This window comes from Doryrhamphus excisus, linkage group LG6 (genome assembly GCF_037039965.1).
Source record: "Doryrhamphus excisus strain RoL-2023G ecotype Guam linkage group LG6, RoL_Dexc_Guam_v1.1, whole genome shotgun sequence".
NCBI classification, from domain to species: domain Eukaryota; kingdom Metazoa; phylum Chordata; class Actinopteri; order Syngnathiformes; family Syngnathidae; genus Doryrhamphus; species Doryrhamphus excisus.
The window spans coordinates 23,878,238-23,897,246 of NC_136362.1; the positions used below are offsets into that span (position 1 = coordinate 23,878,238).

At 40.1% G+C, this 19,009-nt stretch overlaps 1 protein-coding gene and 1 long non-coding RNA gene across 3 annotated transcripts in view; one reads left to right on the forward strand and one right to left on the reverse strand.

Annotated features, from left to right (window-relative positions):
- Positions 1 to 4,036: 4,036 nt before the first annotated feature.
- On the reverse strand, positions 4,037 to 4,856 carry LOC144898651 (uncharacterized). The gene is made up of 3 exons (XR_013627583.1): positions 4,666 to 4,856; positions 4,510 to 4,598; positions 4,037 to 4,310 (listed from the first exon to the last, which is right to left on the reverse strand). It is a non-coding gene; the product is annotated as an uncharacterized LOC144898651 (long non-coding RNA).
- A 1,450-nt stretch (positions 4,857 to 6,306) lies between these two features.
- LOC144898652 (centrosomal protein of 152 kDa-like) overlaps positions 6,307 to 19,009 on the forward strand; it is a 43,461-nt gene continuing 30,758 nt past the window's right edge. The window contains exons 1-6 of one of the 2 annotated variants that reach the window (XM_078791694.1): positions 6,307 to 6,586; positions 6,952 to 7,054; positions 13,664 to 13,773; positions 13,933 to 13,993; positions 14,071 to 14,370; positions 16,953 to 17,091. In XM_078791694.1, coding sequence (XP_078647820.1) covers positions 6,968 to 7,054; positions 13,664 to 13,773; positions 13,933 to 13,993; positions 14,071 to 14,370; positions 16,953 to 17,091 — 697 coding nt within the window. In that variant the 5' untranslated portion in view covers positions 6,307 to 6,586; positions 6,952 to 6,967. The remainder of the gene's footprint in view (positions 6,587 to 6,951; positions 7,055 to 13,663; positions 13,774 to 13,932; positions 13,994 to 14,070; positions 14,371 to 16,952; positions 17,092 to 19,009) is intronic. The other variant, XM_078791695.1, reaches the window with a different exon arrangement.

A 19,009-nucleotide genomic window follows, 5' to 3' on the forward strand; every position in this document is an offset into this window, starting at 1 on the left:
ACAGCCTTTGCCATGAAGCTCAAAATGGAGCTCAGGTGCATCTTTTTTCCACTGATCATCCTTGAGATCTTTCTACAGCTTAATTGGAGTCCACCTGCAGTAAATTCAGTTGATTGGACATGATTTGGAAATATAATAACTGTCTATATAAGGTCCCACAGTTGACTGTGCATGTCAGAGCACAAACACCAAGCATGAAGTCAAAAGAACTGTCTGTAGACCTGCGAGACAGGATTGTCTTGAGGCACAAATCTGGGGAAGGATACAGAAAAATGTCTGCTGCTTTGAAGGTCCCAATGAGCACAGTGGCCTCCATTATTCGTAAATGGAAGACGTTTGGAACCACCAGGACTCTTCCTAGAGCTGGCCGGCCTTCTAAACTGAGCGATCGGGGAAGAAGGGCCTTAGTCAGGGAGGTGACCAAGGCCCCGATGGTCACTCTGTCAGAGCTCCAGCGTTCCTCTGTGGAGAGAGGAGAGCCTTCCAGAAGGACAACCATCTCTGCAGCAATCCACCAATCAGGCCTGTATGGTAGAGTGGCCAGACGAAAGCCACTCCTTAATAAAAGGAACATGGCAGCCCGTCTGGAATTTGCCAAAAAGCACCTGAATGACTCTCAGACCATGAGAAACAAAATTCTCTGGTCTGATGAGACAAAGATTGAACTCTTTGGTGTGAATGCCAGGCGCCATGTTTGGAGGAAACCAGGCACTGCTCATCACCAGGCCAATACCATCCCTACAGTGAAGCATGGTGGTGGCAGCATCATGCTGTGGGGATGTTTTTCAGCAGCAGGAACTGGCAGACAAGTCAGGATAGAAGGAAAAATGAATGCAGCAATATATAGAGATATCCTGGATGAAAACCTGCTCCAGAGCGCTCTTGACCTCAGGCTGGGGCGAAGGTTCATTTTTCAGCAGGACAACGACCCGAAGCACACAGCCAAGATCTCAAAAGATTGGCTTCAGAACCACTCCGTGAAGGTCCTGGAGTGGCCCAGCCAGAGTCCAGACTTGAATCCGATCGAACATCTCTGGAGAGATCTGAAAATGGCTGTGCACAGACGTCTCCCATCCAACCTGATGGAGCTTGAGACTTATTGCAAAGAAGAATGGGCAAAACTGCCTAAAGGATAGGTGTGCTAAACTTGTGGGATCATATTCAAAAAGACTTGAGGCTGTAATTGCTGCCAAAGGTGGATCAACAAAGTATTAAGCAAAGGCTGTGAATACTTATGTAAATGTGATTTTTTTGTTTTCTATTTTTAATAAATTCAAGACATGTCAAAAAAAACTTTTTTCCCATTGTCATAATGGAGTATTTTGTGTAGAATTTTGAGGTAAGAGATTAATTTAATTCAGTTTGGAATGAGGCTGTAACATGACAAAATGTAGAAAAAGTGAAGCGCTGTGAATACTTTCTGGATGCACTGTATGTATATACACACATATATACTGTATACATACATATATACACATACACACATACATACACATTTATGAATATATATACACACCACAATATATACAATATACATATATACACACATATATATATATATATATGAATATATATACCGCAATATATACATATATACACACACATGTATATATATGAATATATATACCGCAATATATACAATATACATATATACACACGTGTATATATATATGTATATATATACACCGCAGTATATACAATATACATATACACACACACATAAACAGGTAAACAGGTTTTTTAGCCAATTGATTCTGGTAGTTATCACATTTGGGGCTGGAACCAATTGTGTTAAAGGAGGGACAGCTGGATGTATTATACAACATTGTGTTCCATGGGGAGCTAGAATGAGATGTTCTACTCACAGGCAGATTTCCACCAGTTGGTCCAGTTCAGGGCAGCTGCACTCATACAGGTCTCTGCAGCTAGCATGGCTCTGGTTCATCAGGTCTCCCAGGAGCTGGATGGACTCAGCGGGTCCAGAATCACACACTCCCTTGAAGCGCAGAACACGTGCTGCTTCACCGTAAACGTGCTTAGCTCTCTGGTGCAGCTTGAAATGTTTCACTGCGACGAAGAACATGAAGAAGTTGCTTTTTTATTGCACGGCTCCCCGATGCGTTTGTGCTCACCATCTTGAGAGTTGGCACTCAGCAGCTCACTGGAAAACTGCTCAGAGGTGATGGCCAGAACCTTGCAGATCTCCTCACGGCTGTACGGCTCAGGATGCAGAACCTCATCCACCAGAGACACCATGTCCTCCAGAGATGCTCGGAGCTCCGTCTGCACCTGCGCCAGCTCCAACAACCCGTTGGATCTCAACCCCCGCGCATGGGCCAGCATCTGAATGCACACCATGACAGACAAGCCAATGGAACGCTCCGTTGTTGCCTTTCATTTTACATAGGACACTATAGGACACCATAGGTCAACATAGGTCACCATAGGTCACCATAGGTCACCATAGGTCACCATAGGACACCATAGGTCACCATAGGTCACCATAGGTAACCATAGGACACCATAGGACGCCATAGGACACCATAGGACGCCATAGGACGCCATAGGTCACCATAGGACACCATAGGACACCATAGGTCACCATAGGACGCCATAGGACGCCATAGGATGCCATAGGTCGCCATAGGTCGCCATAGGTCACCATAGGTCACCATAGGTCACCATAGGACGCCATAGGACGCCATAGGTCACCATAGGACGCCATAGGTCACCATAGGTCACCATAGGTCACCATAGGACGCCATAGGTCACCATAGGACGCCATAGGACGCCATAGGACGCCATAGGTCACCATAGGTCACCATAGGTCACCATAGGACGCCATAGGTCACCATAGGACGCCATAGGACGCCATAGGACGCCACAGGACGCCACAGGACACCACAGGACACCATAGGACATCATAGGACACCACAGGTAACCACAGGACACCACAGGAGAACTGTGCCCCTCTAATAACATGAAAAATGTGATAATGACAAGGATTTTTATTAAACCTATCCTAAATTTTGCTAATAATTCATGGAATAAATCAAGCAAGAAAAAAATGTAAAGGCTTAAGGCAGGCTTATTAATAAAAAAGACCAATATTTAGATTTTACTTTTAACAAAAAAGGGAGTCAGAATAAAAATAAATAAAATCTATCAATCAATAAAAAAGGTAGTGATAAAATAAATACATTTAAAATAATATTTTTAAATTCAATAAACTGCAAATAAAATGTAAATAATGTGCAAATAACACAATAGCCTTATAATCAGCAAATGAATTTAATTTAACAATTGCTTCAGCAGTCTGTTGATGCTTTTGCATGTCAGAACCAGATGTTGCTCTTCCTCCATTTACAAAGCCGTAATTGAGGAGTCAGGATTGTGCTTTTAGCGTACAATTTAATCTTTTGAGGGTGATTGTGGTGCCGCCGGGAACCTCGCAGGTTCTCAATAAATGGTGAGGCCATCTCCGAATGAGTTACTTGAGGTACTTGAATTATTGGAATAATCGTTGCTGCCCTATTAATTACAATATACAAAAATGTAATGCAATGAATTAAATAAATACGTTACTGCTATTAACGTGCCATTTTGACAGTGCTGCTTATTATCAATACTTTGTTTACGTTACATTGCTCAACACTGATGCTCAGGCTACGGCATCCCTGTAGGGACATAAGACACGGCTGCTGCTCAAAGCATATGGCAAGCAACCGAGCTAACTGGATAGCCTCCAATGTATTTATTCTAAACTAAAGACACATAGTGGGAAAACGTACCACTTCCACACTAAATGGGAGAACTTTTTTCCCCACTCATGTTGAAGATGTCATGGCCATCATTTATTAAGTCGTTTGTTTTTGACAACCCGCGATAGAGCAAGGGAGCGATGGTCAAACTGGGATGTAGCGAGGGATGACTGTATGTGGAAAGAGGAGATGAAGTACAATAGCACTTTTAAGCCACACCCCTATGCAAACGCGGCTCATTTGCATTAAAGTTACAGGCACACAAAACTGTGTGTTCCTAGTACGGCTGAGTAAAGTGATTACATTCCAGCATCCTGGTAATTTTGACCTAACAACTTCTAATACACAAGTGCGGCTTCCTCTGAGACATATTTAAAATGACTGAAAAAATAGCATGGGACTTGTGTAAAGATTCAGGGTCTTACTCGTATGCTGTATTTGTGTTGGTCAGCTGGATTGTCTCCGACTTGTTCATTGAGACGGCCACAAGGATATTCTGTTCAATAGCCATTGGAAGAACAGAGTAGCCACAGTAATCGATATGCTCGCCTTTAAGATGGGAGAAAGACAAAAAACAAAATCAAATGGAGAGACATGTTCACTGCTCAAGCCAGAGTTGCCGCAGAAAAGCAAAATGAGTTTTTTTTTTTTTTTAATCGCACTGGCGGTATTCATTGATGAAAATGACAGTCCAACACAACCAACCAATGTATCTCTTGTGTCACATATACCTTACAAATAAAGTTACCTATGAGATTGACTCTTCCTGGTGCACATGCGTAGAAGAGAGGCGGTCCTCCATACTTGAGTTCGAACGTTTCTTTCACGATTTGGAGCCTATAAAGAAGGAATAAGACAATACATTTCTTCATCCCTCAGCATCTCCGTGGTTGTAAATACTCACCGTTTACTATTAATGACCGCAGCTTGTAATTTGGGAGGGTTAGAGGGCATTTTTAAATGTTTAAATAAATGTTAAAACTCTGAAAGCACTAGTTTCCTCAAACAGTAGAGCTCAAAGTCATGAGGACATCCGGGCCGCGAATCACCTGACAGTCACATGATCCCGGATGCTAATTACCTGAATCGGAATCAGCTCTTAACGAGGAATTTAGGATCAATGTGTGTACATTGACATCCGATAAACTATGGAGGACCAAAACTGCCAAAATAATAAATAAATAAAAGTGGAAATAAAAACAAAAATGAAAAAAATTAAATACAAGAAAAAAAAATAAATTGAAATAAAAACAAAAATAATATTTTTTTAATTTTTGAATCTTGTTTTTTATTTTTGTATTTATTTTTGCGTTTATTTATAGATTTATGTATATATTTTTTATTTATGTTTTTATTTGCATTTTTATTTATTTATTTGTATTTAATTTTTTGATTTTTTTGTCATTTTTGTTTTTATTTTCACTTTTATTTATTTATTTATTTATTATTTTGGCAGTTTTGGTCCTCAGAAATGCAGAAGGAAAAACTATTCAAATGAGGGGGCGGTCCTAAGTGTGTCTTGGGTTGAACTGTTCGCCTATTGGTTGATCGACATGTGAGTGCGAAAATCGACTAGGTATGCCTGCAAACAGCCACAGCAAGAGGAAGTCACCACACCACTCTCGTCCGATTCGTCCGAAGTTGAAGCTTGTGAAAGCAGAAAGTAAAGAAAGAGTCAACACACCTGAACTGGAATTAAGTAAAAGCGTAACACATCAGCTGTTTCATACTTACCACGTTCCAAATCATCCAAACGATTGGCAGCGTCCCTGAGAAGCTCGGACACCGACTTCCTGGTGGACCCCGCCATTATTGTCCCGGTAAATGTATACTTTTCTCCCTGTATACTTCCTCTTGCTGTGGCCGTTTGCAGGCATACCTAGTGTATTTTCGCACTCACATGTCGATCAACCAATAGGCGAACAGTTCAACCCAAGACACACTTAGGACCGCCCCCTCATTTGAATAGTTTTTCCTTCTGCATTTCTATGAGGACCAAAACTGCCAAAATAATAAATAAATAAATAAATAAAAGTGAAAATAAAAACAAAAATGAAAAAAAAATCAAACAATTAAATACAAAAAATAAATATAAATGGAAATAAAAACAAAAATAAAAATATATATACATAAATAAATAAATAAAAGCACAAATAAATACAAAAATTAAAAACAAGATTCAAAAATTAAAAAAAAAACTATTTTTGTTTTTATTTCCATTTATATTTATATTTTTTTATGTAATTTATTTATTTATTTTTTCATTTTTGTTTTTATTTCCACTTTTATTTATTTATTTATTATTTTGGCAGTTTTGGTCCTCCATAATAAACTGACTCTAGAACAGTGGAAAAGCTGATCCGAGCACACACGGAAGCGCGATGAGGAGTTGGAGGCGGGACCGACCAATCACAAGGGGAAACGTAATACGGTTAAATCACGTGGTCACAAGTACTACAACAATGGTGGTGGACTACACTACCCGACTCGTTGCCATGGGGATGTGGTTTATTTCTCTTCAGCGGCTGAGGACGAAATAGAATATACGGTAACTACAAATATCCTGATTAATATTTGTTTTTTTAGTCTAGTGTAGAACCAGAGTAGGATTGCGTTAGTAAAATAATGACATTTATGAATGACGTTAACGCACTAGTCACTCAAACAGCATTTGGTGCTGTCAATGCGCGCGACTTTTCAAAGTGGGCGAGTCTTCAAAGGATACAAGAAGTCGGTTAGCTAGTGCCATGCTACCATGCTACCTTGTACCGGGACGTAAATCGCTACTCCAAGTGACAACAACAGCTGAGTTCAACTAACAACAGGTCAGTGAATATTCATAATCCACCCAGCCAGATATGCGAAGGTTTTACTACATTTTAAAACAAGCCTAGTGCTTAACATTTTTTAAAGGCGTGCCTTTGTTAATGCTAGTTAGCCAGCCTCACTGGCTACCCTGGAAACAACAATGTGGCTAGCACTTAACAAACGTTAGCAAATAGTCTAGACAGAACTGTGAGAAAAGGTTAGTAATTTGTTTGCAACCACAGTGAAGTGCAGCACTGTCATAGCGAGAACTCGCTTTGTTTGTGTTTATCCGATCGCTTTTAGGCCGCTTCATCGCCGTCATACATTTGCCGCATACATCATAAATATGAATATGATTATGGTATTCTGCTGTCATTCCCAGCGCTCCCTACACCGTCATGTCTATTGATTTTGACAGTGCTGCTCTTCAAACGCAGCACGATGATGAAGATTACGATGAAGAGGACTATGCAAGAGAGCAAGAGGTAAAACACATCATGCACAAACCACCAGGTTGTCTGACTTGATGGGTTTTCAAATCAATGTCCAATCAAAATCAAATCTATATCAAATGTGACATCCAAGATTCCGCCTAGGATGTTTTCTCTCTGTCACTTGACTCCAATGTACTGCAAAAATAATGCAAATAATTGCATTATGCATTTTGCACTTGAGGAAATGCCATGTTCACAGTTCAGCAGGTACACATAGTTAGGACTCATCCCAGCAACTTTGTGTAGCCGGTCTGGACTGACACTGCCTGAAATTGAACTCTGCGTTGTGTTCTTTTGGTTAATAGACAAGGTGGGAGGCTGCAATTTCTTCGCCAACTAGAAGAGGGGGGTTATTTCTGTGCACAACAAACAAACTGTACAGCAGCTTTATCACACTTGCACAAGTTTCCTACAGAAAAGAAAAGTACATTAAAAAACAAATTCATTAAAACTAACTCATGCAGCAACGTTAACTTTTACAAGGTAACTTTTACATGCCGTATTTAATACAAGCACATACTGGGGGGGTGAAACGTGTAACATATTAATATTTTATATACGCATGTGTTACATCTGCACTGTAAGATTGTGTTGCTTGTTATTGGTCTTCTTTGTGGTTGGTCAGGTTGAAACTATGTGCCATGGCATTGGCCTACTTTCACACTATGAATGCGGTTATTTAGTGCACCATGCCACTATACTATACAGAAAGCTGAAGAAAAACAACAGGACTGTTTTAATGTTATTGATTGCTGACTGCTGTTTTCCTTCCCTGATGGATCCTGTGCATCGCAGTCTCATCAAATGGAAAATGTGGAATGTTTCTGCTCCTTTTAGCTTTGCTATATGATTTGTCCCAACAATGCTTTTCTTTTTGGAGCAAAATGCACAAGTTCTGAGTGGAGCCGACGACATTCCAGACACTCTTGGGTTGTTTTGCACAGTCTCTTCCTCTGAAATGGACTAGGATGTTCCCAATTGGATTTCCTGTTGAAGCAGACATTTCCTTGCTCAATGTGTCAATGGCTTAATATGGATACAGTGCAAGATTTCAAGAGCATTCAGCAGTCCTTGTGGGAAGTAAGTCCAGCTGGTTTTATTTGTCCAGTCACTTGAGCAAAGTCATGTAAGTCTGTTACATAGAAAGAAGTTTTGATAGTGTTTTAAATCAGCAAAATACGGCAAGATAATGCAACTATTGTTATCATCAGTATATGTTATCATCAGTGTACATGTTAATGCATGACCACAGAATGTTTATCACATGATGCAACGTTTATTGTTTTTAGAGGCCTTCATAGTCAAAATAGGTGTATCCCAATGACGAGGGTTTCAATTTGAGTGATTTTAATTCTGATTCTTTTCAGAGGGAGGGTCATAAAAAGGTTGCATGGTTGACCAAAGTTCTTGGATGAAATGTCTGTCATGTTTTTTTTTAATCATATGACCTTTTTATGAATGACTTATTAATTAGCATGAATTTCTCCAAGGACTATTAATAACGATTATATAAGTATCAAACCATTGAACATGAACATAAATATTTAAAAGATTCTATGTAGGTGTACACGCTCACCAATAATGAGTATTTTTAAACAGCTTATGAAAAACCAATGGCACATATGTTGTTGTTTATGTGTTGGAGAATAGACAAAGTTAACTTAACTTAATGTTAGTTCCTACTAAAGTGTGTTTGAGGAAGTCAGTGCTGTGATTTAGAATATATTGCTTTTTAATGCAATAGTCATTTATTGACTGTCCAGAGTAGGAGTGGGACCTACATAGCAACAGCGCTATCACTGTTGCTAGGGAGCCATATGTCCCAACTGCCAACTGGAATCAACAGTGACAGAGATGAATATGGGAATACCTGGAACACTAACTTCACCATGGTAAACAAGTAAAGTGAATAGAGTAACGTGCGGTCTGGTCAACTTCCTGGCTAAAGTTAGCATTAACATCAGGTAAAATACACAGCATTAGTTAGGTGGATATTTGAATTAGCCACCTATTCACAGTATAACATATCATTTGTTTGCTGCTTCAATACTGGCATAGGATCCACCTCATTTATTGTTTTGCATACCTGATTGGTTGAACGAAGTCCTGCATAGTCTGTCAAAAATCAAGTGCGGTTGCACGCTGTCAATGGTTGAAATTGATGAACACAAACATTCACTCACCGGCTCTTTTGGTTTGTTATACCGCTGGCCAATCACCGATCGTAGGCACCAGAAGTTAAAAACTTGAACGGGAGAATCGGAATGTCAGAACCGGTTCCAAACGTTGCTCGATGCCCAACCCTACCAATGACAGCATTGTAAGCTAGCTGAAATTAACAGTTTTTCTCATGTTACAATGCACAGAGAAGGGAATAAATATGTGTTCATGTTTCACATTAGGATTGACAATGATGGGCAAAATTCCCAAACAAGTGCAGTTCCCCTTTAAGGTTTGTAGATTTTTATACAGGACTCTGCTGAATTAAAATTTTACATTGTTTTATATTGCCATATCGTGATACATCCTAAAAATATCCATATGGGTTCGTACCGCTAAGCCCTAATTTTTAATGTTTGCTAAACTCGGTGCTAACCTGTAGTAGGACAATCACTGTGGATAATGCTACGTAATCTGGTTGAAACACAAGTAAATCAATGAATAGAAATATGAATTAATTGTGTAATGATCTGTATTGTCGTATCCTCCTGACTACTAGTAGTTCAAATCATTCACTCTCTGTGACTGGCTCCAGGACTTTGTGACTGGCAGACCAGTCTGTCAGGATTGGTAACGGGACATCAGCTAGCATCACCACCAACATAGCAACTCCACGGGGAAGTGTTCTTGTTAAGGAAGATGTAGTCACCCATGCAATTCCTACTGCATATATAAGATATATACGTATATATATATGCATTGATATGCATATACAATTTTTTTTGAATCATTCAAAGATCATTATGCCATGTCACATTTCAGCCACTATTGTACTCAAATAGTTGTGATGGGGGGGTTGGGGGGCGTCACCACTTCACATACCAATCCTACTCACGGTGTCAAGAATTACACACAGCAGCACAATAGGTGGATAAAAATAGACAAGACACTACCGACGTATAATGCAGAATATTGACCAACTACTATGGGAGCTCTAAAGAAAACACTTGAGTAAAAACCTCCACACACAGAGTGATGTAGTATATTGTTAAGGGGCCATCCATAATTTTCAACATTTTCACAAGAGTACAAAGAGTACTCTTTTGAGCAACCCCCCCCCTAAAAAGAGTACCATCCCAAATGAAAAATGTTGGTCCATGACCAACTGACCCAATACAGCCAGGAAATTCGAACATATCCAATCCAATAGTGGTCTCTGGCTGTATTTTGGGACTCTGGTCAATCAGTCACTGCCCATCAACATTGTATTGAACACAAACAAGATAAAAAATTATATCAAATGCCTCTTTTTTGTACAGTAAACCTCGGATATATCGGACTCGGATATATCGGAAATTCGCTCACAACGGACAGATAAAAAAGAACCAATTTTTCTGTAATGCATTTCCAATAAAAATTCATTGCATATATCAGATTTTTTATAATGGATTTCGCCTATTTCGGACAAAATCTCCAGTCCCGTTCCAATTTCCCTTGCATATATCGGATGGCCGCATCGTGGCCTTTGATCCATCTTTGATCCATGTTCACAGCCAAAGCTGAAGATTATAACATCTTTGTATGAATTACAGATTTGAAATTCTCAAATCTGTAGAAATGCCTTCTTGTTGCTATTAGCGAGGTTTAGAAACCAAACGATAAACGTAAGTGCAAACGATAATGACGTCACATGCTATTGAAATGTATGGGAACTTGCCGACTTGTCAATAGCCTGTGACATCATTATCGTTTGCGTTTACGTTTATCGTTTGGTTTCTAAACCTCCCTAATAGCAACAAGAAGGCATTTCTACAGATTTGAGATTTTTTTTTAATTTCGTTGTACATGCTCATGTACATGTCTGTAATTCATACAAAGATGTTATAATCTTCAGCTTTGGCTGTGAACATGGATCAAAGAAAGTTCCCCCATGGCATTGCGCGTCCGTGTAATGAATGTGGCGGACATTTTCCGGTATACGCATATAACGGATTTCGCTTATATCGGACAAAACCAGTGGGAACAATTGAATCCGATATATCCGAGGTTTACTGTATTTTTCTTTCAAGAAAATACAAATGTATTACAAATTTGGTCTTTTTGTATTGTTCTTTCTATCAAATGATAGAAAAGTCCTGATGCAACAACTGTTTTCCACGGGATTTTTTAAACAAGGGCATACTTCTTGTATACACACATGATTACTCAAGGAGCAGAAGAGTTGCCCCTGGTTTCCAAAAGCCTGAGGAGATAAAATCTTCTTTGAAATGATGGACACAACCCTTGAACTCAACTCTATGCGAAGTATGCAATAAAGATGCCACAACTGTTTTGAAAAGGCTTAACAATCACACCGATAGTCTAGTCAGTGTATCACAGGAAGTGAAAATCACATTGATTGTTACTGCACTGTCCACAAAGTCAAATTCACCACCACAGAGTCATTCAGAAAATGGCAATCACAGCCAGGTCCATGCCCAAATATAGAAACCTCGTACGGTTTGTACGCTTGTGAAAATGTTGAAAATTATGGATGGCCCCTAAAGTATTCTAGGGTGTCATATTAGAGCTGTGTAAAATAAAGTCTAAAGTCTGTGCACAGACACATGCAGAGTGGACCCTCTTGTCGTCCAGAAGGACCAGACGGGCCTATACTTTCATGTCAATTTATCCAGGGCTCATAATTACTGACCTGTATGTTTTTTTTAATCGTTTTATTGATCCATTCATCCATTGTGACAGCTATACGTGCTGCTTGTATTTTTTTCTTACATTTTTTTTCTTTACATTTACAGCCGTAAAACACAATCGTGCTGAACTAAGCTAACCCCCTTCTCCTCACGATGGCAGCATTTTATTTAGGGGGTTGAATATCGATATACGATGTATATATCCCGGTATTTTTTCCCCACTAAGTGAGTTTAGACGAAATCGAACCCAAATGTGCGTGTCAAATTCAATCCATCCATCTGTTTTCTATGCCGCTTATCATCACTAGAGTTGCTTGAGCCTATCCTAGCCTTCTTTGGGTGGACTGCTGAGTGTACAGCCTGAGAAGCCGCCGGCCGTGGCCACACAGGGTACATTAATGTTGGATACAATATGTTGCTTGGTGTCCACAGAGGTGGGGAGAACCACAATGTTGGCCCGGCCGCTGTGGTGCATGTGGTGCAAAGGGGCATTAATGTTGGATACGGTATGCTGCCATGTGTCCATGGAGGTGGGGGGAACAACTGTTGGCTGGGAGAAGCTGCCGCTGTGGCAAGGAAAGGTGGTGTTCGCCCTCGCAGGCGGAAAGAACCAGAGTGTACAGCAGGAGAAGCCTGTCACTGCGGCCGGGCAAGGTGCATTAACGTCTGATGTACTATGCCACCGTGCATCCTCGGAGATGGGGAGAACCAGAGTGTACAGTGGGGGGAGCCACTGCCGTGGCCGGCCAATGTACTCAATGTACTTTTAAACTAGTGACACACGACCTGGCTGCTTGCAAGGTTTTCCTGCATGCATGCAAAATAATTAGCATCCCAATTTTCTTCCTAAGGACTTTGCAGTCTGTCTGCAGGTTTGAACATTTGTGTAAGCCACGTGCGTGACTCTGGCGATCACCCAATTCTAATATTTGGAGAGAAAAATAGATTTGCGCACTCACTAGTGTGTAGTGGCGTCTTACAAAGAACACAAAAGTCATCACACAGCAACTTAACACTCAGAATTGTACCTCAGAAATAGACAATCCAGCATGAGTTTAGGATGGGGGGAGACACATAATTTTCAAGTTTTCCCATGATGCATTTCATTTGAGAAAAACATTTCATAGAAAGCATAGAACATGGTGGATGGTGCCTCTGACCACCAGAGAGAGCTCGAGGGCCCAGAGGGAGGCAGACATCGTTGCAGAGCCCCAATGAATGCATTGCTCAGACACACAATGCCTTATGGGAAAACTTAAAATGTTTGTTTGACTTTTCATTTGAAATTCTTATTGGTATATGTTTGTATGTTTATCAGGCATACATTTTGATTAAGTTACTGTGTGATGAGTTTAATGTTCTTTGTAAGATGACACCGTGGAGTCAGAATGTTGACTGTTGACAAGCTCATTGTGTGTGCACTGATAGTTTTTGAAAAAGCTACCGTTTCCTCAATAACTCAGAGGCACAGTAATGAAACAAATGGTGGTAGTTCTGAAGTAAAGGAGATGTCATGAGATTAGAATTTGGCCATAGATTTGCCGCGCCGCTGTCTAAGCTGCAGGGTTCAAACTTTAAAAAAAGTTTGTGGATTATACACCTTCATGTATGATTTATATTTTGATGACCAAAAATCAGCGCGAAAATGTGCAAGGCTACACCATACCGCCATTTTTTTTTGTAAAATTGACTTTATTAGCCTGTTGCTGCACAACCATGACGACTCATTGCCATGTGTTATTTTCATAAGCTCCACAAACTGCTCACCGACCTGCCAGATGACATGCTTGAGGATAGCAGAGACTCCTCCTCTCCAGAGATGGAGACCTCCATCTGCAGCAACAAAAACATGACAAACAGGTAACACACACACAAAGCGATGCCATGTTTTTGTGAAAAGGCGGGAAGGGCAAGAGTTGGGGGGGGGGGCACGTTGAAAGTATAAGGACCCATGTCGCATTAAGTTAACATGACTGGCTTTGCCTAATGGAGTGTTGTATTTCTACATTGTCTACACAGCCCACCGCCCAAATGGACCCAGCAGTGGTCAGACCATCCCATACCCACCTCTCATCAGCAGGCACAGTGTTTCTTTTTACTCTTACATTTTTTTGGGGGGGATGAATAACAACTACTGTTTATTTTGTGTATTTAAAGGCTTATGATCAAAGCAGTCGTGGGTTTCCTTATGACAATAAAGACGTTCGGATCAATGGTCATCCGCATTACGCTCAAAATCAACCTCTGGCTCTCATGTGGAACAAGCAATTACAAGATCCAGACTTCACCCAGGAAGACTACACAGAAACCGGCACAGTAGCGGTCGAATGCACAGATCTAACCTACGAGTCGACGATGCACCCTGGAGGTGCTAACAATCGTGTGAAATATAACGGTGATGGAGGAGGCGGTGATAATGACTACGGTGACCGCCACAATCCCAGAGTGCATTTTCAAGTAAGTACAATTCTTTGTTTGACTTGCGTACAGATCAGCAACAGCAGCCTCACAGCTGAGGTCCTTAAAGAGGAAGTGCGCCTTTTTTTGGAATATTGCCCATCATTCACAATCCTTATGTGGAAAAAACAACCAACATTTCTTTCCTTTTTCTGTGCATTATAATGTGAGAAAACAAGTTAATATGAGCTAGCTAAGAATGCACGCCATTGGGACACACCTATTTCGACTATGAAGCCCTCAAAAAAAATCTCCCAACAACGTTGCATCATTTGATATACATGCTGTGTTTGTGTATTAAAGGGGACCTATTATGTTCATTTTTTGGCCCTTGGTATCAAGTCGTGGACTAACACTATAGAGCAGCTACACACAATAACAAGTACACAAAGCATTCTAGTTCTTCCACAATCTGCACCTATACAGCTGTATTTCTTTGCATTTTGGGGTTCCCGCGAAAACGGTCTGTTTAAATGAATTGAATGTATTCCGCCCACGGCCTGCCTCCAGGTGCCCACTCTGCTGGTCCCAAACATGTAAGGGCACCTATGATGCTTTTTTCACTTTCCTGACCTATAAATGTAGTTAGAATGTTGTGTTCTGGTGTTAAACCATGCCAAAGTTTCAGATAATGAGGTTTGTGCATTTGGAAGTGAGCAGTGAAAGAAGTTTGGGATGGCTCAAAATGCTCCGTTTTAAAAGGCGTGGTTAAACCGTTTCTTTGTGACATCACGGAGGGGCGGACTTCCTTATATATATATATATATATATAAACTCTCTGCCCTCCTCCAAGCGCTGCTCCACTGTTTACTTGCTAGCAATGCCTCAAAAGGGAAAGCCACCATTTGTTTCTAATTCCTAAAGACGCCACCATCAGGCACAAGTGCTTGGAGTTCCTGATTCAGCTCTTTCATTCATTCATTCATTCATTTTCTACCGCTTTTCCTCACGAGGGTCGCGGGGGGTGCTGGAGCCTATCCCAGCTGTCTTCGGGCGAGAGGCGGGGTACACCCTGGACTGGTCGCCAGCCAATCACAGGGCACATATAGACAAGCAACCATTCACACTCACATTCATACCTATGGACAATTTGGAGTCGCCAATTAACCTAGCATGTTTTTGGAATGTGGGAGGAAACCGGAGTACCCGGAGAAAACCCACGCATGCACGGGGAGAACATGCAAACTCCACACAGAGATGCCCGAGGGTGGAATTGAACCCTAGTCTCATGGAATTGAACCCTGGTCTCATGGAATTGAACCCTGGTCTCCTAGCTGTGAGGTCTGCGCACTAACCACTAGTGCTGTGCCGCCCCCAGCTCTTTCAATCACAGTAAAATTAATTACATAGGGATAATTACATAAGGATCCATACAGGAGAATCTCAAGGTAACTTAACCTACATGTTGCATTAAATGGGCCCGAGAGCCAAAGTTGGCCAAAGCATCATATTAAAATACATGTGAATCAAGTACAATTGTGCAAAAAGAACATTTCATCATACTCACTTATCCTAGCTTTTTTTTTATAAAGCAAAAGGCACTCGCTACTCGCTACTGCTCATCAACATGTAAACCTCGGATATATCGGATTCAATTGTTCCCACTGGTTTTGTCCGATATAAGCGAAATCCGTTATATGCGTATACCGGAAAATGTCCGTTTTACGCATATATCTGATTTATATCCGGTATATGCGTAAATCGGATTTTATCCGTTATAAAAAGGCACTTCCTTGACTATGTTTACAATGTACCTGGACTGGGCAATGAAAAGAGACGTAAGGTAATGAGAATTTAACTTTATTGGACTCTGAGCATAACAAATTGTTAATTAAGCTAGGCCCTGTTACGCCCGTCAGGCCTACGTTATTTCCAATAGTGAGGTTAAGATCTCATTCACTGCTGTGCTAGTATTATTGACGTCACTCACTTTTATATTTGTCCTAAATCTGGAGCCAGGAGAAAGACACAATGCGGCCATCCGATATATGCGAGGGAAATTGGAACGGGACTGGAGATTTCGTCCGAAATAGGCGAAATCCATTATAAAAAATTCGATATATGCAATTAATTTTTATTGGAAATGCATTACAGAAAAATTGGTTCTTTTTTATCTGTCCGTTGTGAGCGAATTTCCGATATATCCGAGGTTTACTGTACTAACATTTGGACAGCTCAGCAAAGAACTGGCCAGGATAGATTGTCTGTCTGTATTACTAGGTGGTTCAGCTCCCTGAAACTTTCCAGCACAAAATTCAATGATTATCTGACTCTTCAAGGGATAGTTCAGATGTTTTGGACGTGAAGTTGTATGACACCTTCATAAACAGCAACTCTGCTTCGTGTCCTGGCCGAGTTCTGGTCAGATCCAGCTAGTTGCTGGGGGCAGTTAAGTAAAAAGTTTGGCTTCTCACCACGATATACGTTCAAAAGCATAATACATTTGCATCACAAAAATGTGTGAATTTGGATGAAACAAACTTTTTCTAACTTTCTTGCCTCAAACATTATGAAGCAACTGTAGGCTCCAATAAATACAGATATTGTACTTTCTTAATCTCAGCGTTCCCGTATTTGTTTAGAATCCACAGGCTGGAGTGCAAAGTGTGGACAAGTACACAGCCAGTTCCAATCCTCCCCATCAGATGTTCAGCTCAACGGCCACACACCAAGATCATGCGTTGGACCAGCTACAGAGGGAACTGCTTAACTCAACACAACGTAAGTCTCACAACCATGTTACCATGTTACCATGCCCCCCGAGTGGAGCACCCCTAGTGAACACATATTTCTTTCCCATTTCTGTGCATTATAACACCAGAAAACAAGTTAATATGAGCTAGATAACAATGCACCTCATTGGGACACACCTATTTTGACTATGAAAAAACCTCTCACAGTCTTTTATGGTTTGATATACTACATGCTGTGGTCATGCAAGAAAAACTACATTGATGATAACATGTCATATTTACAGTGTCTTGCTGTATTTTGATGATTTAAAACATTACCCAAACTTCTTTCCCCGGCGCATTGATTTCACCTCGAGCATTTAGCTTCCGCTTTTCCCGTCAATAACAGCAGCATAGATACAGCAACAACACTTACAATGTCCACTCTCCTTGGGATGGCTGTATCTTCCAGCACAAGACCTGTGCTCCCGTCCTCGGGTAAAAACCACTGACAGCAAACAAGCATCTTGTTGAGCCTTTGTGTAAATATCGTTTTCCGTGTTAGCTGCTACAATGACAATAGTGCTGTAGCTTTTTAATATACAAGTCTGTTATGAAATTGAACATTGTTGGAGTTTTTGTGTTGTTTTTTTTTTATGAGGGCTTTAACTCGTTTTCTTACACCAGAATGCACAAAAAAGGGAAATAATAATTTGTTAATGTTTCACATAAAGATTGTGAATGATGAAATTCCGAAAAAAGAGCACTACTCCTTTAAGGCGCACCAGCTGAATTTAGTGAGGAAATCAGATTTGTACGTATAGTTGTGTGTGAAAATCAGGACCCCCCCTCGTTAAAAACAGCATATATATATATATATATATAATTTTTTCATTTTTTTTAAAATAACATTTATAAAAATATATTTAAAATTATATATTAAAAATATTCATATTTATCGTGCAGACCTACCATGTACCATGTGCAAATTTATAGTACTCAACAGACAATTTGTTATATTTTCCAGGTTTCAGTTTCAACTTCAGTCTGTACAGTACGGCTAAATGAATACATATTATTAATATTAGGTTCTCTAGTATTTCATATGGGGGGGGGGGTGTACCTGAAAAAAAAATTCTGTCCCATGGCGGGAGGGGGCGCATGACAGGAAATAATTGAGCAGAACTGATGTAATGTGAAAACAGTGTATTCCACACACATTTGGATTTGCAAACGAGCTACCGTTTGCATTGACACACAATCAATATTCACACAGTAATGAAAGTGGCACTGATTCACCATCAGAAATATGGGATTTTTAATTTGTTAATTATTTTTATTTAATTATTTAATTTAATTGTGTTATTTTTGGTCTCAAACTAATAAAATAATATTATCAGCAATAATTTTTAGGGCAATTATCACCCAGCAGAATGTGTTATTGTGACAAACCTAGTTATGGTTAGTCATGTGTAAGTCATGGAACAAAAGCGCTTGTCCGTGTACACACTGGTAGTCCTGCAAAAAACATTACACGTTACAGATGCTGTAGAAAAACGCTAAACTGCTAAAGCTACTTACCATTGTCTTTTCTTTAGAAAGTTGGGACTGTACAGTCTCCACTTCCGGATTGGATTCGGGATCCAACACAAACACTGTTTGTTAAAAGCGGACATTTTGAAAAGATAAATGGCCATTTACTGTATTTTCCGGACTATAAGTCAAACTTTTTTTCATAGGTTGGCTGTTCCAGCGACTTATACTCCAGAGCGACTTATAAATGAAAAAAGTGTTTATGTTCCATAAACACTGGACACCTTTTGTGTTCATGTGTATTATTGTGTAGCTGAATAAGCATTGTGTTAGCATATCTTACACCTATTCAGCCTGTTCTCTATTCTTTTATTGTTACAACTTGCCTTCCAAGATGGCGTAATGTCTGTTTTGGTCAAGTAGTTTGGAAAATA